Genomic DNA, 27,326 nt, shown 5'->3' with positions numbered 1-27,326 from the left:
AATATTCCAAGAGCTACATTTCTTGAAGTTGGCCAAAGGTCAAGCATACAAATAATGCCTTCTTGAACGTATACAAGATTTGAGCAACCAGGCTTGTTGTCTGTGGTGCACAAGCATAACTTTTTTTCATGTTCAGAAATTAAGAATTTGGTGTTTGACTGTGTTTTTTTTACTAAAATAAAGAGATACTGTGGTAAGTATACTTTTCCTTTTCCAGATAATTTTAAATTTCTAACAAGATATTATATGAATTAATGTGATAAACTAGTAAGGCCAAATTAAAAATCCCAACTAATAACTTGCCTTTATATACCTCATTTCTTTCTAATTTATTTTTTGGTAGTCAACTTAGAGGCATATATTTTAACTGCATAAGGTTATAAAGTTAGTGGTTAGATCCAATAGTTAATTGTATCTAAATTCTCATCATCAAACTTCATTTTAGAACATTAGGCATTCCAAAATATGGTCTGTGAATGTACTTTAGCTAGTCTATTAACATACAAAGGCTTCTTGTTGCATTAACATTTATGACATGACAGTGTCTGCAACTGTATTTAATTTAATTAATAATTCCCTTTTGATATATTCATTTAAAAGAATGTTATCAGAAATTCCTCAGTAGTAGTATATATAAGCATGGCATCATTAGTGGTAATTTATTTCCAATTTTGTAAGGTGGTATGGAATATGGTCCATATTTCAAAAATAGTTTACAATTGCTCTTATACTTTTTACTTCAGTGATTTTTATGTTATGGTAAATATAATTGGGAGGGAGGATTTAGGAGACCAGAAGCAGATAGAACAAGACTAGGAGACAGAGAAGTGTCCTCATTTATCTTTTACTATTTATGATCTGACTGGTACTTAACTTATTTTCACAACTAGAATGTAAACTTCTGGAGGGCAGACACCTATTTTAAAAACCTTATAAGTTAATAATATTTAAAATAAAAGAAAAATTGACCTCATGGGCTGATTCATTATGATTTTTAGCTTGTACAAAATATAAGGTATTTATATTTAAAAATTTGATAATTTTATGTAAATTTTTTTGTTTGTGTGTTTCTAACAGAGTAATGGCAGTTCCTGCTACAGTTATCTATTTTACCTGCTATGATCAATTAACTGCTCTCCTGAAATCTAAATTAGGAGAAAATGAAAGACATATACCAATTGTTGCTGGAATTGTGGCCAGATGTAAGTAATACCTTTATTATATTTTCATTTTGATTTCTGCTTAAAGAATCTTTTACAATTTTGACATTCACAGAGAATTTGTACGAAATTCAGAGTATTGATAATATATATTTTGCATTTGTAGTTTTTACTGATTTGTTAATATTTATACTCTAGAAGGCATATGGCATGGTAATTGCTATCAGAATGAAATGGGATCAACCCATTCCTGTTGAATCTCGATCAGAGATATTAGAATGAATTTAGGTTTTAGACTAGATTCTAGATTTTAGGTTTAGTCGCATGCCTCTGACCAGAATCAAACATGAGACCCTTTAGTCCAAGGTCCGGCGCTGTAACCAGTGAGCAAACTAGCTAGGGCTGAAAACAGACTTTTAAGAAAGACCTTTATCAAGGAAAATAAATCTGCGCCAATATGTTGGCATTAGATATTTGATGTTAAGGTTTGCAAACTTTTCAAAATAGAAGTTTAAAATATAAAATGCATGAAGTATTAATTTTGCATGTGTATTTGCATAGTACATGGCTCTGGTTTTGTTTTTTAATATTTGCTTGTTTGTATTAGTTGGTGCAGTAACTGTAATAAGTCCCTTAGAATTGATAAGAACCAAGATGCAATCTAAGAGGTTTTCTTACAAGGAGCTGCATCAATTTGTCAGCAAGAAAGTGTCCAAAGATGGTTGGATTTCCCTTTGGACTGGCTGGGCTCCTACTCTTCTTAGAGATGTACCATTCTCAGGTAGGATTTATCTTATTAATATCTGCTAAATTTTAATTAGCTTTGTCTTTTTATATATTACTTTAAAATCAACTATATTTCAAATCCCTTAAGGCTAAGTGTGAGCTCTCTTCTTTAGTAACCAAAACTCCTATATCAGTGTTGGGCTCTCAAAGCTTTATGAGTCTTCCTTGAATAAACTAGAGGCCCGGTGCATGAAAATTCAGGCACTGGAGGGGGGTCCCTCAGCCCGGCCTGCCCCCTCTCACAGTCCGGGAGCCCTCAGGGGTGGGAGGCAACCCGGCGATCAGGGGAAGGAGACGCCCCCATCACACCTCTGCTGCTGCCACTGCCGACAGCGCAAGCCTTGGCCAGCCCTGATTACCTGCACCTAGAGCGGCCCTGGGCAGCTGGGCAGCCACCATCCGAGGCTTGCCTGTGCCTTGGGCCAGCCCTGGGCAGCTGGGGGGCTGAGGGGACTGGGGGACTCTGGAGGCAGGAGGGCCGGCCTTGCCGCACACCTGCCACCCCCGCTGGGCTGAGGGGACTGGGCACTGCTATCTTGTGGCTGTGAGCGCCACCATCTTTGAGGGCATGGCAGTCAATTAGCATATTCCCTCCTTATTGGCTGTGGGTGCTGCCATTTTGAGGGCAGGGTGGTCAATTAGCATATTCTCTCCTTATTGGCTGTGGGTGCCACCATCTTTGCAATAGCATGAGGGTCAATTAGCATATTCCCTCTTTATTAGATAGGAATAGTTTCTAATTTAAGCCTGGTTTTTATTTTCTTGTGTTTAATTTCTTTTCCAACATTAATTGGTATTTATTTATATTTAGATAATACAAACTATCTTTAACTTATTCTAAGTAAGTTATAATTACCAAGGTAAGTAAACTACTATAAATAAAAATATCACAAATTACATTTAAGATTGCGTATGAATAATATTAACTCCTACTTTTTTCAATTATCAAAGATAAAAACCTTCCCCATTAAATGAGTGTCCTGTAAATAAGACTGTTATAAATCTGATAGAAGATTGTGCTAATTATTGAATTATGAAAAGGGTGAAAATCATGAAAAAGACGTTTAAAGTTAACTTGTAGAATGTGCATAGTTCAGTACCATTTCTCATGTGTATCATTGGAGTTTTCCTTTAAGACCTGAAAGAAATAATTATTAAGAACCTTTATATTAATGTTCTGTTTTCTTTTTTTCTCTTGAGTTAATCCTTTTCTTTGGTTCTTTTATTCATATCTCTATACATCTTTCCCTTTTCATTAGTATTTTTCTCCAACATTTTGTGATCAGTTGTTATGCTGTTTAGAAACATACAGTGTGTAATTAATCATAGATTCCTAGGCCAATTCCTATTTTTAATTTTTGTATTATATAATTGGCACAAGAAAGGTAACATAGATATTTTATATAATAAAAGGCTAATATGAAAATTGACCGAATGGCAAAACGACTGTTCACTATGACATGCACTGACCACCTGGGGGCAGACACTCAATGCCTGAGCTGCCCCCAGCTGGCAGGTCTCAGGCCAGCCAAGGTGGGTGCCAGTAGGGGCCCCCTGATCACCCTGCCAGTTGCCCAGCAGATTGGCCCTGATTGCTTGCCAGGCCTAGGGACCCTACCTGTGCACAAATTCGTGCAGCAGGCCTCTAATAAAACATAAAGTATACTAATAAAATGAAGTCTACTTATGAAGTCACCACTTCAATATATGAATTAGAACATTGTAATTTTTAAAAGAATTGGATATTACCAAATGAAATTTTAAATATATATATTTATGTGAACCAGCACATTTAATACTGGAGAAATTCTTGTACACTAAGAGACTGTTCACAGCAGCACTGTTAACTTGCTTACTCACACATAAACAAGAGTAAAATTAAGAGGACAAATTACCCTCTCCAGCACTTTTATTGTTGCAGTTCTTAATTTTTGTTTATCTACTAATTTGAAGTGGTGATCTCACTTTAACTTACATTTTTCTGATTATTGCTGAGGTTGGACACTATTTCATTGGCCATTCATGTATCTATAATTGATTTGGGTTATGGAGTGAATAAGTATTTGTTTCCCCTGCAAGTGGGTAGATAGTTACCCCAGCAACATTTACTGAATGTTGAATTATACTTTCTGCAGTGATCTGCAGTATCACCTCTGACATACCAAGCTTTCACTGGCCAGTTTGCGTAACCCTGTGCTAATACTATAGTACTGTCTAAATTACTAGTGCATTATAAAAGAAAACTTGATATTACCTTATTTTTCCCCCTAGGAGTGTCATATCTCTTTATTACATAACTCTTTTTAAAAGTGTTTTAGCAGAGATTTAAAATTTTCTTCATAAAGGTTATATGCCACTTAAAAAAAAAGATTTATTTATAGATACACCCACCCATCCTCAATTTCTGGCAGCTATTTTAAAATCTGTTATTTTTCCCTAGCCGGTTTGGCTCAGTGGACAGAGCATCAGCCTGCGGACTGAAGGGTCCTGGAGGGCACATGCCTGGGTTGCAGGCTCAGTCCCCAGTAGGCGGCCTGCAGGAGGCAGCGAATCAATGACTCTCTCTCATCATTGTTTTTTTCTCTCTCTCTCGCCTCCCTTCCTCTCTGAAATCAATAAAAATATATTTTCTAAAAAAATCTATTATTTTAAAAAAAGTTCCTAAATCCCTTTGTGCCTGAGGCAGTGTAACAGTAGATTTTCTCTATTAGCTTATGGTTAGCTACTTTTAAAACTTATAATTCTAATTTATCTTCATATCTTCTGTGTTTTCTATGTAGACAATAATATGTAAATTATAGCTACTTTGTTTCTTCACTTTTAATCATTATAGCTTTTATTTTTTTTTCTATCTTATGGACTGCCTAGTAAAGTTTTGAATAGTAGCAATGATAATGTTGCATCCTTATCATTTTCCTTGTTCTAAAGGAAATAATTCTGTTGTTTCACCATTAATAATTATTTTTGGTATAAGTTCTTGATGCATACCCTTTATCAATCCTAGTTTTTAACCCTAGTTTTCCAAGAAATTTCTTTGTTTGCTTTAAATAGAAGTGGTTCCATGGTTCTGTCAAATGGTATGTGGCATCTAAAGGGTTTATTTTATTTGCTACCTTTGCATTCCTCAGATAACCCAGTTTAGGCATAGTATATGATCTTTTATGAAATACCTCTGGATTCAGTTGCTTTTTATTATTTAATTTCTGTAGGGTTGTATACCTATGTTCATGAATAAGATTGGCTTGTGCTTTACCTTTCTGCTACTGTCTTTGTTGGATTTTGGAATTAAAGTCCTATTTCACTGATGCATAGAGTTTTTGTTTATAACACTGCTATAATATTATTGGGAATTTGGTTTCTTTTTTAAAAATCTTATCTAGTATGTGTTTAAACAGAAAACAAGATATGTCAAGGTTATAATGTCTTTTCCTTTAATAGATAACCTCACAAATATTTTCTCTAAGGTCCGCATTTCATTTCTAAATATGCATTCATTTTATTCTGTTTTTTATAGCAATGTACTGGTATAACTATGAACTTTTAAAGAAGTGGTTGTGTGAGAAATCTGGTTTATATGAACCCACATTTATGATCAACTTTACTTCAGGAGCATTGTCTGGTTCTGTAAGTTTACTCTTTTGTTGTTAGTATGTCAGAATGATAATTATCTTATTAAAACAGAACAAAATATTACATAGCATTTCATGTCTATTGAGATAGCACTTTTGAGCTGCACTGCTTTAAAATTTTTCTGAGTATTTATTATCCTATTTTGAGGGAATAAGTTACTAGCCATTCAAATATTTTAAAATGCACTTTGTATCTATGTTTTTATTATATATACATTATTATATTCTGAACAACTTTTGGACTTGTTTGATAACTACAGTTATGATAATTATAGTAGTTTAAATAGTAGTTTTGTTATTACAAGGTATTTTGCAATTTGTTCATTAAATGCCTAGTTAGGTAATATTTAATGGAGTGTCATCTCATTTGTATAATAGAATTGAATAAATATAATGTCATTCTCTTCTGCTAATTTATTTCTTTGGGAACATATTAACTAAGTACTTTAGAACAACTTTTTAAATTGATTTGAGATAGAAACATTGATTTGTTCCCTTACTTATGCATTCATTGGTTGATTCTTGTATGTACCCTAATTGGGAATTGAACCTGCAACCTTGGCATATCAGGACAGCGCTCCAACCAACAGAGCTCCCTGGCCCAGGCTGGCTAAGTACTTTTTAAAAGAATTTTAACAAATTTAACAAAAGAATTATACAATTGGAAGGGAGGAATCTCAAATGACCATTTTTGGGGTAGTAGAGAGTTCACCTTTTCCCACCCATCTCCATAATGAAAAGTCATATAGTAGACTTTATGCAGATTCGTATCACTATGATCTTGGCCACAAAGACTTTTCTTGTATCCACATACTTACAAAATGAATTTGTGATGATTTAGAGTGAGGTGCTAACATATTGGAACCAAATGAAAACAAGAGTGAAGAAGCTCACTGATGGAGACCTGCAAGAAAATATTGGAATAAATGTATCAAAAACCTAGGCTAAGAAAGCTACTATGACTGAGTTCAAAATTCAGCTCTGAATATACCCAGGTCTGAGATTTATCAAACTAAGCCTAGTGGGTTATAAGCCTATTGAGGCAAAAGAGCAATTACTTTTTTTTAGCAATTAAATAGTTCCGATGCCAGCAAACTCTTCTCATTATCCCTCTTATTTGTGAGGTGATTAAATGTCACTTAATTGTATTTCATTTATATCTTAATCCATTCTGAAGAAAAATAAGTACTGTTTATTTTTAGAATTTCTAACAGTTGGAATGACATCAATTAACTTACAAATAAATGCTTATAATCTAAAAAAAAGTGTAATAATGGCTTTAGCATGTTTTTCCAGTTTTCCAGTAATATGAAGGAAAGTTGTTTTATTTTACTAATTCTGTTTAACATAAAAAATCTATTAAAAAATTTTAATGATCTAGAAAATATTGCTGCCTTTTGACTGTTTTCAAATAAAAATTTGTCTTTGCAACAGAAAAATTATGTCAGTGGCCCTGGGTAGCTCACTTGGTTGGAGCTTTGTTTGGTACACCAAAAGACTGTGGGCTCGGTTTCTGGTCAGGGCACCTACCTAGGTATGGTTTTGATCCCCAATTGGGGCATATGTGGGAGGCGACTGATCAATGTTTCTCTCTCACATCAATGTTTCTCTCTCCCTTGCTCTCTCTCTACAATCAGTAAAAACTTATCTTCATGTGAGGATTTAAAAAAAAAAAAGTATGTCAGTGGACAATGTCAGGGCTTCCTGTCAAGAAAACAGAAAACCACATCATTTTAGAAAGTGTCAAAAAGCGATTTAACAAATATAACATCATTGCTATTTTTTTCCTACTACATGCTAGATTGTGTAAGTGGAGACACAATAATTGAGAGATCTTTGAACCTGATTTCATTTCAAGAATTTAAGTCAACATTTTTCAGGTGAAATATAAATGATTTTAAGGGTCATTTTATGAGTATATTGATCAAATCTGAGTCCAGAAGCCAAATAAAATAAAAGATCAGGTTTATTTACTGTACATGCCTTTTATATCAAACTAGAGGCCTGATGGAGACCTGCAAGAAAATATTGGAATAATTGTATCAAAAACCTAGGCTAAGAAAGCTACTATGACTGAGTTCAAAATTCAGCTCTGAATATACCCAGGCTGAGATTTATCAAACTAAGCCTAGTGGGTTATAAGCCTATTGAGGCAAAAGAGCAATTACTTTTTTTTAGCAATTTTTTAGCAAAATTTGTGCAGTCAGGGGCGTCCCTCAGCCCGGCCTGTGCCCTCTCGCAGACTGGGACCCCTCGGGGGATGTCCACCTGCTGGCATAGGCCCGCTCCCCGGGGGATTGGACCTAAACTGGCAGTCAGACATCCCTCTGGCAGCCCAGGAGCGCTCGGGGGATGTCCACTTGCCAGCGGGGAGCAGACCTAAGCTGCAGTCGGACATCCTTAGTGCTGCTGAAGAGGCGGGAGAGGCTCCTACCACTACCGCTGTACTGGCAGCCGTCAGCCTGGCTTGTGGCTGAGCAGAGCTCCCCCTGTGGGAGCACACTTACCACCAGGGGGCAGCGCCTGCATTGAGCGTCTGCCCCCTGGTGGTCAGTGTGTGTCATAGTGACCAGTCATTCCCAGTAGTTCTGCTGTTAGGGTCAATTTGCATATTACCCTTTTATTATATAGGCTAGAGGCCTGGTGCATGGGTGGGGCCAGCTGGTGAGCCCTGAAGGGTGTCCCGGATCAGGGTGGGGGTCCCTCTGGGGTGCCTGGCCAGCCTGGATGAGGGGCTGATGCCTGTTTGAAGGCTGGCCACAGCCCCAGCCACCCAAGCTCCCAGTGGAGGCTGGCTGGAAGCAGGTATCTGGGATTTATTTATCTTCTATAATTGAAACTTTGTTGCCTTTAGCAGAGGCCACAGCCAGCCAGGGCAGGCGGGAAGCTTGGCTTCCTCCATCGCCAGGGCAACCAAGCCTTCTGCTCGCTCCAGCTCTGTGGCTGCCGGCCGCCATCTTGGTTGAGTTAATTTGCATATAGTCACTCTGATTGGCTGGTGGGCGTGGCTTGGGGCATAGCAGAGGTGCAGTCAATTTGCATGTTTCTATTTTATTAGATTAGACTAGGGGCTTGGTGCATGAAGATTCATGCACTTGGGGTGGGTCCCTCAGCCTGACCTGCACCCTCTTCAATCTGGGAGCCCTCTCCAATCCAGGAGTTTCTGTGTGTCTTTGCAATCATATGAGCGAACTGTCTGAGACCCGCAACCCAGTTTGGTTTGTTCCTCACAGAATAATAAAGGCATTTTTTTTCCTTTGCTTCATTGGTGGAGATTTCCTGGAAGTTTTAGGATATCTTCCCTTTAATTTCCTAGACACTCTGATTTTACTTATGTCTCTCACCTTTGCTTTCCCTCCATCCCCCACCGTAACAGTAACTTGCTCCAGGCTCACTTTACTCTAATGGCTAGGACAGTGATGGCGAACCTTTTGAGCTAGGCATGTCAGCATTTTAAAAAACCCTAACTTAACTCTGGTGCCGTGTCACATATAGAAATTTTTTGATCTTTGCAACCATAGTAAAACAAAGACTTATATTTTTGATATTTATTTTATATATTTAAATGCCATTTAACAAAGAAAAATCAACCAAAAAAATGAGTTGGTGTGTCACCTCTGACACACGTGTCATAAGTTCGCCATCACTGGTCTAGGAGATCCGTCTGCCACCAGAACTACGATTCCCAGCATTCCTGGTGCTCCCTGCGCTCTGGGCTTCCGCTTCTGGTCCTAGGGCTGCCACCAGAACTATGATTCCCAGCATTCCTGGTGCTCCCCGCGCTCTAGGTTTTCCCTTCCTGCTCTGTTTCCGTCCCACAGCCTCTCGCTCTGCCACATCCCCCCCAAGCCTCCGGCTCTCCTGCTTTGCTCTCCGCCTGGTGCCTTGGGGGAACCATCAAGGGGGCCACATCCCCCAAGCTGCTGGCTCTCCCACTCTGCTCTCCGCCCAGTGCCTGTGTATGCAAATTAACCTGCCATCTTTGTTGGGTTAATTTGTATACTCACTCCTGATTGGCTAGTGAGCATAGCGAAGGGATGGTCAATTTACATGTTTCTCTTTTATTATATAGGACTAGAGGCCCAGTGCACAAAATTTGTGCACTTGATGGGGGGTCCCTCAGCCCGGTCTGTGCCCTAGGTAGGGAGCGGGCCTAAGCCAGCAGGTGGACATCCCCCGAGGGATCCTTAGTGCTGCCACAGAGGTGGGAGAGGCTCCCACCACTGTCACTGCTCTCACCATCTGTAAGCCCAGCTTCTGGCTGAGCGGTGCTCCCCCTGTTGGAGTGCACTGACCACCAGGGGGCAGCTCCTGTGTTGAGCGTCTGCCCCCGGTGGTCAGTGCACGTCATAGCAACCTGTCATTCCGCTGTTCAGTCAATATGCATATTAGGTTTTTATTATATAGGACTAGAGGCCTGATGCACAAAATTCATGCAAGAGTAGGCCTTCCTTCCCCTGGCTGCTGGCACTGACTCCCCTCTGGCACCTGGGACCTGGGCTTGCCTCGCAGCCCCTACTTCGTCCGGAAGGACAACCAGTCTAAATAGCATATTACGCTTTTATTATTATAGATATTATAAGATATTCTTAAGAGCATTTAATTATTCTTTTAAAAAAACTTTCCTTAATTAGGTCATTGTGAAAATAATTGTTAAGTTGGTTCATTTTGAGATGAACTAGATATATAGGTATATAGAACTAAAAGTTCAAAGTCCATTTTCTTTAATTTTTTATTACGTTTTTTAAACATTTGTTAGAAAATTTTAAATGCTTGATAGATATTTGAGAATTTCTGCTTTAAAATAGGTATTATGCCTTCATGTATAGTAAAGGAATAATGCAACACAGGAATGTAGGTGATTGCAAACACTGGTTTTCAAGTCAGAGATGTCTGGTTAGAATTTTGTCTCTGCCACTAGGAGTTGTGTGACCTCAGGGGAGTAGGGGAACTTTTCTGAGACATTTTACTTATTCCTAAATTTTCAGAGAAATACCTAAGACATATATATTTTCTTTAACAAAAGCTTTTCTTTAAATATATCTGGTTTTATTTTATGTGTTAGTTTAGTTATAATTTTCAGTATTATCCCTATTAAATAAAGTGCTAATTAAGAGAATGTAATTTTAGGAAAAATTTAAAGGCAGATTTAAATCAATCAATTTTACTTTTGATAGTTCGCAGCTGTTGTAACTTTGCCATTTGATGTGGTAAAAACACAAAAGCAGACACAACTTTGGATGTATGAAAGTCATAAAAGTAAGTTTAATTCATTTAAAACATTTTTAAGATACCATGAAAATTTTTGTTTTTCTTTACAGATACTAAGTTAGGAATATCTAGAATAGGGATAAGATTTTTTTCCCCTCTGCTTTACTCTTTAGCTGAAACTAATATACTCTTAGATTGGAATATCCAGGAAAAAATACACTAAACCCAAACGAAAAAAAATTAAGAAATCTAAGTTTGTGTATTTTGCCTGCTATTAGTTAAGTCTTATACCTGTTCTATGTAGAAGATTAAATTATATGTTTGTTTTTGTTTTTTTATTGTTTTTTTCAAATAAATCTGGACAAGTCAAGGTGAAGGATAGTAAATTACTGGGACCTTTTTTCTCTTGGTGTGTTTTGTTTTATTAGTATGCCTGTACATTTTATTATTTTCCTGTTTACTTTAGCTTTCCTTTTTAAATGTTTTTTTCTACCTATTATTCCATCTATTTTTACTTTATAACCTGTAATTTTTTCTAGAACAAAAGTGTACTCTTGGTTGCATACATTAGATCTATTCTGTCAATATCATCTGTAGAAAGTGTCGCAAACCCAATGGAAATTATCCATTATAAAATTGTGTCATAGAAGCCTTGTGATAAGCCTATTATAATTTAAATAAATTGTTCCCCACCAGAATAATATTTTGCATACAAAGTAAAATAGGTATTCTAATGTTAAAAGAAACATTAATTATAGACCTCTGAAAATAAATCTGATGAATATTAGTGACAACTTTGTCCTTAACTTACCAAAGTGTAGTCCCTTCTCCACTTCCCTGTTTTAGGTACAAGCCTTCTAGCTGCCTAAGCCCTATCATCATTCATTCATTCATTCAGAGAAAGGAAGACAGAGACAGAGAGACAACTGTCTGTTGTTGCACTTATTTATTTGTTGGCTGCTGCTTATATGTGCCCTGACCAGGGATCGAACCTGCAAGCTTAGCATATCAGGATGACATTCTAACCAACTGACCTACCTGGCCAGGGCCTCATTCATAAGCTTTATGTTTGAACCTCAGTGACATCTATTTTTGCTGATTTTTTTAAATATGCAAATTAAATTTTTCTATTTTTCAGTTATTTGAGTGGTTGCAAATTAGTGAAGTGTTACTGTTAGTTACAGGACAGTTCTGCCCTTTGGAGAGGATAGGACTGACCTAATTTATTTCATATGGCACATCTATTCAGAAGGGTTTTAATAAAGCAGAACCTTACTAGGGAGAATGAGCTATTATCCTCAGAAACTCTTTTTAGAAAAAAAATATTTTTAATGTGTGCAATAAAAATTTAATGAAAATGATTATCAGGACTTCTCTTTGGCTTTGGGAACCACATGAATATTTCTATATATCTTTAAAATTTTTCACTATGAAACTTTTTAATATGTGGAAGAAAGTATAAAGGATACTTACTACAAAGCTTAAGAAACAAATACTATCAGTTCAGGAGAAATCTTCTATAAATTCTCCCTTGATTGCATTTAGTTCTATACCTTTAAACTTATAGCCTTTTTCTAATTTTTCTTTTTAATGAATCCAACTATTACAAATAATATTTAAAATAACTTTTTAGACAAACTTATTATATTGAAATGATATATCCCCAAAGGCCATACACTATTTTATGTGTTTACCTGTATTAGAAATTAAGGGGTAATTCATAATGCTATCTTTTTTTTTAACATTTAGTTTCTATGCCTATGTCAACCTGGGCTATAATGAAGAACATTGTTGCTAAGAATGGGTTTTCTGGATTATTTACAGGTAAAAATATTTGCTTTACCAAATCGTTGAGTAAAATTATTACTTTTACTTTTATTTTATTTTTATTTTTTTTATTTTTTTATAAACTAAGGTGTCTTTATTTTTTTGTGCAATTAATCACTATGCTTTAATTATGTTCAATTTGTAACAAGGAAATTGGGGGTCACCACAACATGAGGAACTGTATTAAAGGGTCTCAGCATTAGGAAGGTTGAGACCACTGGTCTAAGGGTTTATTTCTATCTCAATTGCTGGCCCCAGTCCAGGCTTGGGCTGGAGGCAAACAACTGATGTGTTTCCCTCACATGGATTATTTCTGTCTTTCCGTCTCTCCCCCACTCTCTCTAAACATCAATGGGAAAATATCCTTGGGTGAGGATTAAAAAAACAAACAAAGGTGGGTAATCTGGTCAGAAGGTCAAATCTTCAAAGTGAATAGAAGCTGCTCCTCTCAGAGGGTCCAGACTGAATGTTACTTTTACTTTTAAATCTGTCCTTCCTAAATTAACTATTCAGTAGGAGATTGTTGAAAGTAATTCACAATTATGATTTCCTCCTAAACATCTTTTCTATAGATTTAAAACTGTTAAATGACAATAGATTTACTCTTTTTTTTTTTTTATAGATTTACTCTTAATAAGATAAAATTTCTATGTAAAGTAACGGAGTTAAATTGAGGAGGTTGGGAGTAAGTTTGTCTTGTTCTTGAATACCAGTTTATGGCACAGTATTTGATGTATCACTCCATTTAATTTGATCATCATCAGAATGAAACCAAACCAATAAGTATTTTAAAATAAGGTAAAATTTGTTCTGATATTTTTCTGTTCTCTTTGCAGGCCTAACTCCCCGTTTAATTAAAATTGCTCCTGCCTGTGCCATCATGATCAGTACATATGAATTTGGAAAGGCTTTTTTCCAGAAAAAAAATACTCAAAAACAGCAGTAGTGATGCTGCTTCAGCTTGAAATAGCCACGGCCAAGTAAGATGGAGACTCTTAGGCACGGGCCTTTCTTTTTTCTTACGATTATTTTGTATCTTTCTTGCCGATAATTTAAATGAATAGAAATTTCTACCTTGACTCTAAATCATAATCCTTATTTTAAAATAAATTGTGTATTCCTAATTTTTAAGGTAGTGAAAAAGATATTTCAGAAATCACAACCACTGAGCATTTTATAAAGAAAAAAACAATTATTCCTTAACACTTGGAACTTGAGAGTTTGATATTAAAGATCCTGTATCGTATACTGATACTGCAAGAGAGTGTGGTTTACTGATTGTATTAAATGTTCACTAAAGTCAAGCGTGGGTGTAGAGTGGAAAACAACATTGTACTTAGACAAGTAAAAATGTTTTGGCACAGGAAGGTCATCTGGTTTTAGCCATGTGATAATTCATGTGTCACTGTGGAGTCCTCTAGGTCGCTCTATTGGCTTGTTCTATTACATTTGATATTATTAATACAATGTCAGTTATAAAATATTTCCAGAATTTCCCTTGATGATATGCATCTCACATTAGTATGCTAGACAAGAGACTACATACACAATTTCCTTGAAGAAATAGCTTTTGGTCACTATAGGCTAATGCCTAAGTAATTTAGCTTATGACTTAGGAATGAAATAAAAAGATTATGGCAGGACAAGAAATGATATTTTTTAAAGTATTTGTTGGATTTTCTTAGGATATACATAAGAAAAGCACTTTATTGCAAACTATGTGTATTTTATGAAAATGTGAAACATTTCCCCCCCTAAAATAGGTAATATATTTAGGTGTTAAAGCTCTGATGTTCACAGAGGAATTAATGTATTTGTATTATAGTAGAAAAAAAGCTCATATGTTTTACCAGAAATAAATTATATGGGATTTGTATGTAACCTTTTGTTTTTATCCTGTGTTGATTTACCTTAAATTTGCAACATAAATATCCATAAAAATATAATTATTTTAACTTATACTTTCATTAAAATATTTTGCTTAAGTTAAAATTATCACTGTACCTTTAGCTAATATTTTCATAAAATGTGTGTAAGAATGTTTATCTGGAACACTGCTGTTTAACAGTATTAAATTTACCTTGGTTTTGCTATGCTTCTTTTTGATAACTTATTGGTAGAAAAAGGCAGAAAATTGAGATTTAGAACTATGCTTCAAAAAGCAATCACATATTTCAACTTACTATTACTTATAAATAAATACTGATTGCACTTGTGGGAAATTCTTATGATTTATGACTAAAATAACTTATATATAATTCCCTAGTAGTTTTTCTAATACGTATGACATGCAGTGTATCCGGATGAAAAACGAAAACTTCAGCTTTCTCTGTACTTAAGTAGTAAATAAGCATAAATACTTTTGTTTTAAAAAAAGAAAAAGTAGCAACCAGAAAGAGTTTGGCTAGAAATTGTGTTCTTGGTAATGTTGCTGAAAGGAAACTTTCATTTTATTAATGATAAATTTTCCAACATACATATTTAATTTATGTGTACATTTTTAAGAAGAAATGTCTTCTTCAAGTATTATGTTTGCTACTTTTCATATAATACACATTTGACTTTTTAAGAGTACAGAATTCTAATTTTCCTTTTATTTCTAGGAAAATTATTCACTATACTTAATCACATATGACTCCTTTAAATTCTTCCCTCCTTTTTTACAGGGCACAAATCCAGGGATGTGGGAAAACATAGTCTATCACTTTTGAACTTTTTTCCAAAATGTAATCTGTCATTCATCACTTATTGAGACCTATAATGTGATAGGCAGTATGAAAAACACTGGAGAGAAGATGTTTCAGATGTGGGAGTAGGTGAGGAGGGTGTAGGGGGATAAATGGTGATGGAAAAAAGATAACAAAACTGTCAGAAACTGTCACTGGCCTCAAGTGGATTTGAAAACTATGATTCATGGATTCTCCACTCAGCCTGGGGGAAAAGGAGGAGTGGGCAGGAAATGCTTCTAGGATTAGGGCAGATGATGCAGATTAAGAATACCTGGAAGCAGGCAATGGGATATGTCCCAGTTTGAGCAAAGGGTATACATGGCGATGTGGTAGGAGATCAGATTGGGAATGTAGTCAGAGGGCTTGTGTGCCAAAGGAGAAACAAGAAGACAACAGGAGACAACATAGAACAGAAAACACCAGAATGTGTCATGTAGTAAGGCCAAGTGTTGTGAAATTTTGATTTTAGTTGTGTTTTAGAAAAGTAACTGACAGTATGGGAAATGTGACATATAATAAGGTAACGTATTTTACAACAATCTAAAGTTTGGTTTAAACTAAAATATGATTTTAAAGGGTACTATTAATGACACATATAATTTTATCTCCCCCTTCCTATCCATTAAAAAGAACAAATGCTGAACCTACATAGAAGCTGCTTTGCTTAGAGGAAGAGCAAAGTGAACTAACTTAAAAAAAAATTAAGAGCCCTGATTTTCAAAGCAGTCATGTGACATTTCAGAGGTGGAGATTTCACTAATGATAGGAACTTTGCAAAGAATTTCCATAAGTTGTAACTATGAGACATTTTTAACCACTTGAAAACTTGTATGTAAATCTAATAAAGATGACTTACAAACTGACAAAGTTTTGTCAATCATAATTAGTAGCTTGACTTTGGCACTTACCTATTACAAACATGCACGTATGATTTCATTTAGTGGTGACATCATCCTGATGCCTTCAGACAGGTGCTGAGAAGATGGTGATGTTTCCATTTGGCGGCTGAGAAAGCAAACGTTGGCAATTATGTGATCCTATCAGTAACACTGTCAGGACCATTGCTGTACTGTACCACTCCATAGCTGTGTGTACTAAAAAGGGTGTCATGTTCTTTAAAAAATAAAATGTATTCAATCTACACTAATAAAAGAGAAAGATGCAAATTGACCATACCTTCATGACACCCACCAGCCAATCAGGAGTGGGTATGCAAATTAACCCAACAAAGATGGTGGGTTAATTTACATACGCAGGCCCCGAGGGGGCAGGGCGCAGGTGTTCCGCATGGCCCGAGCCACTCCAGGCCTCTAGGCAGCGTGGGAAGGCGGAAAGGTGTCTCTGGCCAGAGCGAAGGCGGGTACCGGCAGCCAGGGGAAGGAAGGCCCATTCTTGCATGAATCTTCGTGCATTGGGCCTCTTATTTTATATAAGTTGAAATAAGGATTCTTCCAAAACCATTTTGATACTAATATTTTAGATATCTATGTAATAAAAGCCTAAGCGACCGTTCCTATGATGCATACTGACCACCAGGGGGCAGATGCTCAACGCAGGAGCTGCCCCCGGTGGTCAGTGCGCTCCCACAGCCAACTTCCCGCTGCTGGCCAACCTCCTACAGTCTCTTCCTGGGTGAGAAGGCCCTGATCAGCCCTGATCACTAGCTAGGCTGAGGGACCCCACCTGTGCATGAATTCGTGCACCGGGCCTCCCTCTAGTTAGGTAATATACTTTTACCCTATTTGTCAACTCAGTGTGTAACCTGAATCAAGTAACTTTTTGTCAAGGATAAATTAAGACCACTAATGCATGGTACAAAATGTTTAATATACATGCAACAAGTGTAATACATCAAGGCAACAAAATACACATGGAAATATTAGCATGTAATTCAGCATTCTATTTTGGGAAGGGTGTATGAACAATAAACACTACCAAATGAAACTAAAGATTGAGACATAAGTTGTTTCCTCATGCACACATTAACTATCTCTCTAATTAGTATGAGATGAACTGAGTAGAAACCTGAATTCACATTAGCAGATGAAATTTATACCAAGAGCTCCAAGAAAGGAGGAAGTCATGGTCCTCAGGTGTCATGTTTAAATCTGCACTTAAGATGCACTGTGTTAAGATGCACAAGTTACAGTACACATTAGACAAATCTGAAAAATTGTATTAATTATGGAATCTTGAGTTAACTTTCTGTATTATAAAAATGTACGGAAAAAATGTAACAATGATTTTTTAAAGTTATTGAAGGAAAATGTCAAGTTGAGTGTGGACCGTGAATGATAAAGCATTAAAACATTCTGAAAGTTTTTAGGAAAAGCAGCAATAGTGCTTAAGGCCAGCCTAAAAGTTTTGAAGTTCCCCTCCTTAACCATTTCTCACTTCCTCCTCCCAAGATTTCCACTGCCCTCCTTTTATAACTACCATCCCCCATGCTGAGTAAAAATTGCTTTGGATACCTCACTCACAATAAGGTATTCAGAATTCAGAGATTAAAGGTACCATTTCTCAAGAATGTTTGCATTTTTACAAGTACTAAAAAGCCTTAAGCTAAAAGAATAAAGCTCTGAGTAGTCCTGGTACATCTAAGATAACTTATTTTAAGGGCTTCCAGGCCTCTTTTGTCCCTGAAATGATATTGTTTGAACTATCTTACATATAAGACTAGCCTTGTTACTATTTATTATCTTAAATTTCAAATTATGAGAGTAAAGCTCTAAAGATTGCAGAGAACCACCACACTCCTACATTTCTAACACAAAGAATGACTGTGATAAGTTCAGCACTTCTTGCCTCCTCTCAACAAAAATAAATTGCTTTAGGAGGAACATTCTTCCTATATGTCAAAGCTACTAAGTTTGAATGTAATGTTTTATTAGTAAACAAAAATATCACATAAGTCCCCAGTAAGTATTGTAGCTTCTTCATGTAAACAATGTATAAAACTTCTTTGGCACAACTGATCATGTTTTCCTCATATTACTGTAGAAAATACATTTAATACGTTTTCTTTTCCAATATGGTGAAGTTTTTAGGGACAAAAATGTATAGTTCCAAAAAATTGCAAAAAAATTAAAATACAGTTCAGAGATGTTTTTAAAAAGAAAACATTTTTTTTTAACCTGTAGAAGTGCAGGGATTTTTAATATTGTCTTTACAATGAGATTGTGGCATGATTAATAAGAGAAACTATAAAACATACATGAGACTTCACTGCAGCCCATAAGGGATAGAAAACAGCACTGTATGCCGGACATTAAGTATGGTGATTACCTACTGATACTAATTTAAAAGCCTCTCAGATACTTGATTAAACTTGAAATCTTCCCTGATCAAATATTTTTTTCAACATCTGCTCTACACTTTTTTGTTTAATTTTGGATGCATATTCGGTCAGGTTTTTTTAATTGATGACCTTTTAAGAAAATTTTGGAGAAACAAAGATAAGAAATTTTATTCATTTTACCTAAATGGCCTAAAATACTGTAAAATACTTTCCCTATGACCCTAACAAATTTAGTAACTGCCTAAAGGCACATTCCTACAAAATATATAAAATGTTAAGTGGAATGCTAAGTTGATATCAAATGATGATTGTTAAAGAAAAACTGAATAAGCTACTGTCAAACTGCAGCTGAAAACATTCTCCTCATATTAAAAACAAGGCTTTTAACATGAGAACATAGGAAGAAATTAATGAAAAGTGAAATTATTAAGTCATTTTTAGAAATTTGAATCATTGAATTAAAAAGGAAAGAAAATACTTGCCTAAAGTCTCTGAAATAAAACCTTGAACTCGGTCTCTGGCAATTATGATACATTTAAATATATGAAAATCGACTGAATAAGTATGTACAATTTGCAAATGATTATTAATTTTGAGGATCTTTGAAAAAAATGTTAGGCCTATTCATTTTAAACTTTCTCAGTGACAGATATAAGAATTTTTTAATGAAAAAAATGGCAAGATCTTTTTTTTTCCATTCAGTTTTCATGGAGTAGATTGAACTCGAAGCAACAGAACTCCACATATGTGCCAGAACAATATAAAATTCCAAAGGTTTTCCCAGCAGTCAAACTTATGTAATAGAACTTCTGCAACATAAAATATTTTGGCTTTTACATGAAATTTTTCAGGATGGAGTTAGGCCTGGACTTGTCATCTCTGCTGTAGGACTTGCAAGACAGTCATTGGATTTGAGGCTAGTTAGAGATTTGTAACTTGCCACTGATGTTAGAGACCCACAGAGACCAAGTAAGGAGGGAGTGTCTTCTTTACCTGGAAATTAGGATAAAATAACAAATAGTTAATTGTCCTTGAAGAATTGTCCTTTAGGTCCAATAAGGACCTAAAAACACTAAAAACTTCATACTTTATAAAATATTGATATGGCAACAGTTGAAGGTTAACAAAACTTTTTGCCTCAGATGACAGAGGTTGGTAGGTCCTAGCAGAAACAAATTAGTCATTAAAAGCAGAAAATTGATTTTTTGTTTTATAGCATAGCAAAAAGACCAGTCTGTTTTAAATGTACCGATAGTGGAGTCTGGACTCTACAAGTCTTCAAATGGTACTGCTACAAATGTTAAGTTAGAAGTCACTGGATGTACTCTATGTGCCACGCATTATGATAATAAATTTAAGAATCACTGCTTGCCTGGTGGTGTGGCTCAGTGGTTGAGTGTCAACCCATGAACCAAGAGGCCACAGGTTCAATTCCCAGTCTGGGTACATGCCCTGGTTGCTGGCTCGATCCCAGTAGGGAGCGTGCAGGAGGCAGCTGATCAATGATGTTTCTCTCATCACTGTTTCTATCTCTCTATCCCTCTCCCTATCTCTCTAAAAAAAATAAAATCAATAAAAAATATTTTTTAAAATGCTAAGATGTTGAAATGTTATAGTGAATTGTTAGCATTTTTCTTTCGTGGTTATACATAAAATAATGGTTTATCATATCCTCATCCAAGGATGGATTTTATATATATATTTGTATTTGTAATTGATTTTAAAGACGGAGGGAGGGAGAGAGAAGAAACATTAATGTGTGAGAGAAACATAGATCAGTTGCCTCCCATATATACCTCAACCGCAACCTAGGTATATGCCCTGACCTAAATAGAACCTGCAACCTTCTGGTGTATGGGACGACAACCAACTCCACCCAAATGGGCAATAATTGTATATCTTAAAACTCAAAGCATCTTAGATTTGATGAAATGTGGTAGCTACTAATAAGTTACTAGCATAATATCTGTCTATATAAGGTGATTAATAAATATTTCTTGAAAAAAAATGACTTTTCATCCTGTCTATCAACAATAACGATGCCATGATATGCAATTTGAATTTTACTCTGTCTTTGAGAGCCACAGGATGACTTTAAGTGGGGATACAATGTTTTCGAAGATCACTGATTACTGTTTGGAGAATGGATTATGAGAAGGCAAGAATGGGAGACCAAAGACATTGAAAAAGCTGTGGCAGCAGTCCATCCAAGCGGCACAGGCTAGGATTGCAGTAAGGGAGGAGATAATGGGTCAGTCTATAGCATGTGCTATATGGGGAGCTGCCAGGACTTGCTAATAAACTGACCTACTGATGTAAGCGGGAAGAGTAGAATCTAGAATAATGCTTATGGGGTGCCATTTATTGCAATGGAGAAAGAAAACAAAAGAAACTGGATGTCTAAAGGATTGCAGTTCCCCTTCGGTAAGAAACTCCCTAGCTCTCACACACCAGCACATGTAGGACTGGGAAGGAGAGAGAAAAGATGTGAGCACTCTTTCATACCAGTACCACTTGTCCAATCCAAAGGGCTGTATTCACCACTGTAGCTTATGCTGAGGGGAGGAAAAAGGAGCTTTGAACCAACTAAGCTATTGAACTTTTAAAAGGAATAGCTTGAGTCTTAGAAACAAATGCGATCATTGAAAGTGACCTGAAAAGTTGTGGAATTTGACGAAGATGTAGTTGAGGAAGATGCAACCCAATGGGAAGAGTGGTTGGTCGAGCACAGCTGAAAGGGGTAATGGGGAAAAACAAAACTCCTTTATGTCTATTCCCCACGTTTTTTCAGAGTTCTTATAAACAAGGTACCAAAAGTGACTAAAAAATGAAGAAATGGTCAGTTATAGCAAAAGCTGCTGAGTTTAATAGGATAAAGGCAGAGAACTGACTTTAGCAATATGGCAGTGGTTAATCACCTTGATAAAATCATTTCAGTAAGTAGTAGAGACACAAAAGCCAAATCAGAGTGGGTAGAAAAGACACAGTAAGTGAGGAAATAAAGGTAAAAACTAAAGAGAATCTAGAAGGTTAGCCACAAACACATGAGGAACAAACAAGAGCAGACCATTTTTAACCATAATGGCAGTTTAATTCTTAGCATACTTTGCAGAATTATCACAATTATTCTTTAGCAGTCCTCTGTAACCACAGTATCAATAGTGCAGAAAAAGTACTTTTCAAACAGACTTTTTCCTTACCTTCACTGATTGAATTTAACGTGTCTTGTTTTCCATCGTCTTGTGACTGACCTGGGTCCAGGGAAGTCTGAGAAAGGCTAACTTCAGCTGAAAACTGGTCAAGATTTTGATAACTTTTTCTGTAAAATAACAGTGAAATATATTTAAATTTGTTCTCACAAAAATAATTTCTAGAGATATTCTTTACTGGTTTTCTTCAATTTATTGATTAATTTCTGGTTAAATTATCCCCAATTTTCTCCATTTAAATGTGGTCTTTATCAAGGCTGCAATATGATCTCAATTATACTTTTCCCTCCACCCTTTTTGTAGGTCTATCTGGTTAATCCACTAAAAATGGAAAAGAAAGCAAATTTTCAAACAAACAAATCCTTGCACCAGTTTTGTTTGTTTTTATTATTGAGCTTGTTAAGAAATGGGGACATCTGATTATTATCAGGTGACAAAGGAGCAGAAAAATCTACAGATGCAGAACAAAATTGGAATAACTTAATAATGATCTAGTGTCTTCTAAGAACTTCAGAATTCTTCAATACCTTGATATTTTTATGTAATTATTATAGTAACAAATTATTATAAATTCCTATAATTTAGAAGCTTAAAAAATGTTGGGTAATAAAATATCTGTGTTAACACACCATCAAGATAATTTAACTTCCTTCCCTCATGTATTTGCAATTGTGAGCCCATTTTCTACTAAATGAATTAATTAGAAATATAATAAAACAAAACCTCAGTTATAAACAGAAAGTTAATGAAGGTTTATTATTAAACTGTCCTCATATTTGTTTTGTCAGGATAAAACCAACTCAAGAGATATATGCAGCTTTGATGTTATTGCCATTTCAAGTAAGAGAACAATTCATTACTATTTCCAAATATAAATGATCCAGGAAAATGAATGTGTTTTTTAGGTTCAACATCTATTTCCTAAGGTACTCAAACCCTATCTAATTTCCTAGACATGTCATGTGTTATATGATAAGGTTATAGGAATGCATATATAATTTAAATAATCTATTACATAGTCATTATTCATATTCATAAAAGTAGACTTAAAATTTATCAAATGCATGTATATTAAGTATGGGAGGATATATACAATAAATATTTCCTCTAAGAAATGAGGAGAAGAATGTGGTGATGGAGTAACTACTAGCTTACAATGCAAGTAGTATTCTCACTTGATAACATGGTGATTTTTCAAATTTTGGAAATATAAAAGTTTTTAATTATATTTTTAAGTAATGGGAAATTCTATTATAGAAAATTTCTGATAATTATAATAGACTAGAGGCCCAGTGCACAGAATTCGTGCACTGGGGGGTGGGAGGGTCCCTCAGCCTGGCCTGCACCCTCTCGCCATCCGGGGTCCCTCGGAGGATGTCCAACTGCCGGCTTAGGCCTGATCCCCTGGGCCTAAGCCGGCAGTTGGACATCCCTCTCGCAGTCTGGGATCCCTCGCTCCTTACCGCCCGCCTACTCACTCCTCAACACTCAGTTCACTGCTCCTTAGTGACAGGCTCCTTACCACTTGGCTCGCTGCTCCTTAGCGGTGCCACAGAGGCAGGTGATGCTCCCACCACTGCTGCTGTGCTCACCAGCCATGAGCCTGGCTTCTGGCTGAGCAGTGCTCCCCTTGTGGGAGCACATTGACCACCAGGGGCAGCTCCTGCATTGAGCGTCTGTCCCTGGTGGTCAGTGCACATCATAGCAACCAATCATTCTGGTCATTCCACCATAACAGTCACTTAGGCTTTTATTATATAGATTATATAGATAACAAGTATATGAGCTATACAACATGTAATTTTTTAAAATTATACCCAATATCAGCACTTAACAAATGCTAGGCACTGTTCTAAATATTTTTGTGTGTATAATTTAATCCTCATAAGTACATTAAAAGGTTGGAATTATTAATACCTTTACTTCCTAACAGAGAAAACTAGGTCACAAAAAGGTTAGGTTTGAACCTGGTGACCTGGCTCTAATTCTGTCTCCTGAACTACTATGCTATGCTATCGCCTTTCTGGTAAAGGAAGAAAAGATTTGGCTTCCTATTTTATTAGAAGCTGTTCTTTAAAAAACAGCTTTGTTTGCTGAGGTAGATCATGTAAATGATACTGTATTTAATCAAATACAGTATAAAATCTTATTTACTTAGCTATGCAGTGGTTCTCAACCTGTGGGTCGCGACCATCGGAAAACACATATAGCATATCAGATCTTTACATTACGATTCATAACAGTAGCAAAATTACAGTTATGAAGTAGCAACGAAAATAATTTTATGGTTGGGGGTCACCACAACATGAGGAACTAACTGTATTAAAGGATTGTGGCATTAGGAAGGTTGAGAACCACTGCGGGGGGGAAGCAGGAACACAGGAATTTAGTAAAGGAAGCTATGAATAAGTTTCTTTTCCAAATTATTTTCTGTGCCTAATAGGTAGGAGCTTTCTTTTAAAACAAAGGTTTAAGATGAGTTTCTGATACTAACTTTTCATCATAAGAAACTTGTTAATGTTATTAAAATGCAAAAATTACATAGAGATACATTTATAAACAAAAAATACCCAGAAGCAAAATGATTTGGAATTCATTGAAATATTGTAAAAACTGAGAGTTTGACAGCACACATTTACAGTCATCTCAAGAACGGCCCCCCATGTGAGGGAGGAAACCTGTACAGGCAGCTCTGTGAATGCAGCATAATTAGCTTTCTGCGTGACCTATTGAAGTTCCCGTTGAATATCACCTTCCAAATCCAAAGTGATCAGGGGAGCTTCCTACCTCGATCTTTCACGTTTAGTGAACAATCCCTGAGTTACAGGCTTTACTTAATCAAATGCCAATGAATACAGGGACAGGATTTATAGACAATACTGTTCTGCACAAATAATAAAAATCCCAAGCTAAAATTAAGCCCCTTATTCATAAGATATTAAGAACAGTCCCATATAATAAGTGTCTTACATGAAACTGACTATAGACTCACCATCTAGGAAAAATCTAGTTCAGGTGCTTGCACTAATGACAAAGAATGGGTTGGATTTTCACATTCTTACCTGATCCAATGTGATTGGTAACTACACCTGACAAACTGTTTTTGATATGAAGTAAAACTATGTCTATGGGACATTAAAAGGTCACCACTAAATCCTATCTTAGAATTTTAGACGGACTAGCACCACACTGTAAGATTTAAATGTAACCCACCGGACACATCAAACCAATTAACAGTCTATCACTATTTCTCAGAGTAGAATTTTAAAAGTAGTAATAGCTTACGTAATCAAAATAAGAACCCAAGCGAGTAAGAGTCATGTATTATGACTACATAAAAGTTTATAGTTTAAAAGTTTATGCCATTGTTACATTGCTAAATATAATTTAAGTTAAACTTGTCAGATTTATATGTCATAAGCACTTAGGACATAATAAAATTCACTGCCTTTATTATATGACTAAACAATTTAAAATCACTCAAATACAAAATTCAATATACAGAACTGGGTAACAAATAATGACAAATTAAAAAGAAAATTGGGCTGTAAGCCTGAATTCACTTATAGGTAAATTTCTTTACAATCATACACTTTATGTCAGTGATCAGAAGTAATGATATAGGTAATCTACATCACTTATTTGCCCAACAGATGTACTGATGTCAATAATAATTTACATTATCTGGTAGCCATTGGACAGCAGAGAAGGTGATGCACAGGAGACATTATTCACAAAATAAAAACAAATATATAAACACTGTATGAGTAGAGACATATGAATGTGCATGAAAACAGAAATAGCCTATTCATTTCATTCTTGGTTTGCTTTTTCATAGAAATATGTTTAAGGAAAAATATAAGCATCTGATCTAGCAAAATATCTACCTACTCTTAATCTACTAAAATCAATGGAGGGATGCAAGGGAGCCTTTAAGAATGGGATGTGTTTGAGTCAGGTTAATGCAAAATTTACAAACTGCAAAATAATTCTGCAGCCTCAGTGCTTTAGGGAGTCCAACTCCAAAAACATACAAAAGACACACTTGGGAAGGAGAACCTCTAATACATCTAGGGTGAGTATATCTATTCATAAGAGGTCACTAAGAAAAATTACCCTAATATAAAAGCTCATAATTCTCAGTAATTTTGTGAATGACAGCAAAATTGAGAAGCAATGATAAATTTAGAAGACTGAAAAAGTTTAAGTAGAAAATATAAATGTGATGACAATGAATTTGATCATTTGGAATGAAAATAGTGATTTAGAAAGTAACCTTACAAGATTATATATAACCAGAATCTAACAAGCTCATGTGGCCTAGACTTTACATATAAAGAAAAATATTAAAACAGAACTTATTAGGAAGAAAACACAATAATCAGTTGCTCTATGTGTGTGTTAAGGGAATAAACTTTATATACTTATTGTTGGATTTGTACAGTAAGCCTAAAATGTTTTAATGTGATATTCCTATGTTTGAAATAAAAATAAGATATAAAATCCAGCATAACTAATCTTACCAGATCTAAATAATCAAGAAATAAATTATAAATTATATTTTTAAACTTTTATAAACAGTACAGTCAATAGAAATAAATTTAACATTTTCTATTGTGACATGGGTCCTTCTACGAGTAGCTGATCACAGAGCCAAGTTATCCAATGGCTCATTTTAAGAAAAAAAATAGACAAATGGATAAAAAAGTTGTAGTATTTACAGGGGTTGGTAAAGTAGGTTTACAGTTGTGAGTACATGAAACACAGAGTTTATTTTTGTATTATTTATTAATTACTGTATTATTTTCCATATGAACAACTGTAAACCTACTTTTATCTACCCTGTGTATACAATGGAATATTACTCAGCCATAAAAAAAATGAAATCTTGCCATTTGCAACAGCATGGATGGACATAGAGGGCATTATGCTTAGTGAATTAAGTTAGACAAATAGCATATGATTTCAATTACATGTGGATTCTAAAAAATAAAATAAATGAACAAGCAAAACAGAAACAAACTCAAAGATACAGAGAACAAACTGATGGTTGCCAGATGGGAGGGGATTGAGGGAATGGGTGAAAGAGGTGAAGAGATTAAGAAGTACAAATTGTCTATTATAAAAACAGTCATAGGGATGTCAAGTACAGCATAAGGAATATAGTCAATAATATTATAATAATTGTGTGTGGTTTCTGGCAGGTACTAGACTTGTCAGGGGATCACTCTGTAAGTTATATAAATGTTTCATATATAAATGCAAAACACTTGCAACTAGTATAATATTGTATGCCAACTTTAAATTTAAAAAAAGTATTTAGTTATTTTTAAAAAGAAATGTCAACAAGTCCACAAAATTCATTATTATCATATAGCATGCTTTCTTTCTTCTCAAAGCTAACTGGACAAATGAGGCACAGAGCTCCTAAAGAAATAATTGTAGACATCCCATATTCTCAGCAGGAAATTATATTT

The 27,326-nt window shown here is 35.4% G+C and overlaps 2 protein-coding genes across 8 annotated transcripts in view; one reads left to right on the top strand and one right to left on the bottom strand.

Moving 5' to 3' along the window:
• Window positions 1-16,441, top strand: part of SLC25A40 (solute carrier family 25 member 40) — a 31,021-nt gene extending 14,580 nt beyond the window's left edge. For all 4 annotated transcript variants that reach the window (XM_070424185.1, XM_070424181.1, XM_070424182.1 and 1 more), the window contains 6 exons: window positions 1,078-1,202; window positions 1,768-1,941; window positions 5,461-5,570; window positions 10,753-10,834; window positions 12,536-12,610; window positions 13,450-16,441. In XM_070424185.1, the coding sequence (XP_070280286.1) occupies window positions 1,078-1,202; window positions 1,768-1,941; window positions 5,461-5,570; window positions 10,753-10,834; window positions 12,536-12,610; window positions 13,450-13,559 (676 nt within the window). In that variant the 3' untranslated portion in view covers window positions 13,560-16,441. The remainder of the gene's footprint in view (window positions 1-1,077; window positions 1,203-1,767; window positions 1,942-5,460; window positions 5,571-10,752; window positions 10,835-12,535; window positions 12,611-13,449) is intronic.
• A 709-nt stretch (window positions 16,442-17,150) lies between these two features.
• The window catches only part of RUNDC3B (RUN domain containing 3B), a 100,618-nt gene continuing 90,442 nt past the window's right edge, over window positions 17,151-27,326 (bottom strand). For all 4 annotated transcript variants that reach the window (XM_070424177.1, XM_070424179.1, XM_070424178.1 and 1 more), the window contains 2 exons: window positions 21,841-21,959; window positions 17,151-19,633 (listed from right to left, as the gene is read on the bottom strand). In XM_070424177.1, coding sequence (XP_070280278.1) covers window positions 19,488-19,633; window positions 21,841-21,959 — 265 coding nt within the window. In that variant the 3' untranslated portion in view covers window positions 17,151-19,487. The remainder of the gene's footprint in view (window positions 19,634-21,840; window positions 21,960-27,326) is intronic.

The sequence above is a fragment of the Myotis yumanensis genome, unplaced genomic scaffold, assembly GCF_028538775.1.
Source record: "Myotis yumanensis isolate MYYU_CA2020_CCGP unplaced genomic scaffold, mMyoYum1.0.hap1 SCAF_9, whole genome shotgun sequence".
NCBI lineage: Eukaryota > Metazoa > Chordata > Mammalia > Chiroptera > Vespertilionidae > Myotis > Myotis yumanensis.
Note: the sequence above shows the minus strand (reverse complement) of the source record. Positions and strands in the feature narration are given on the sequence as shown.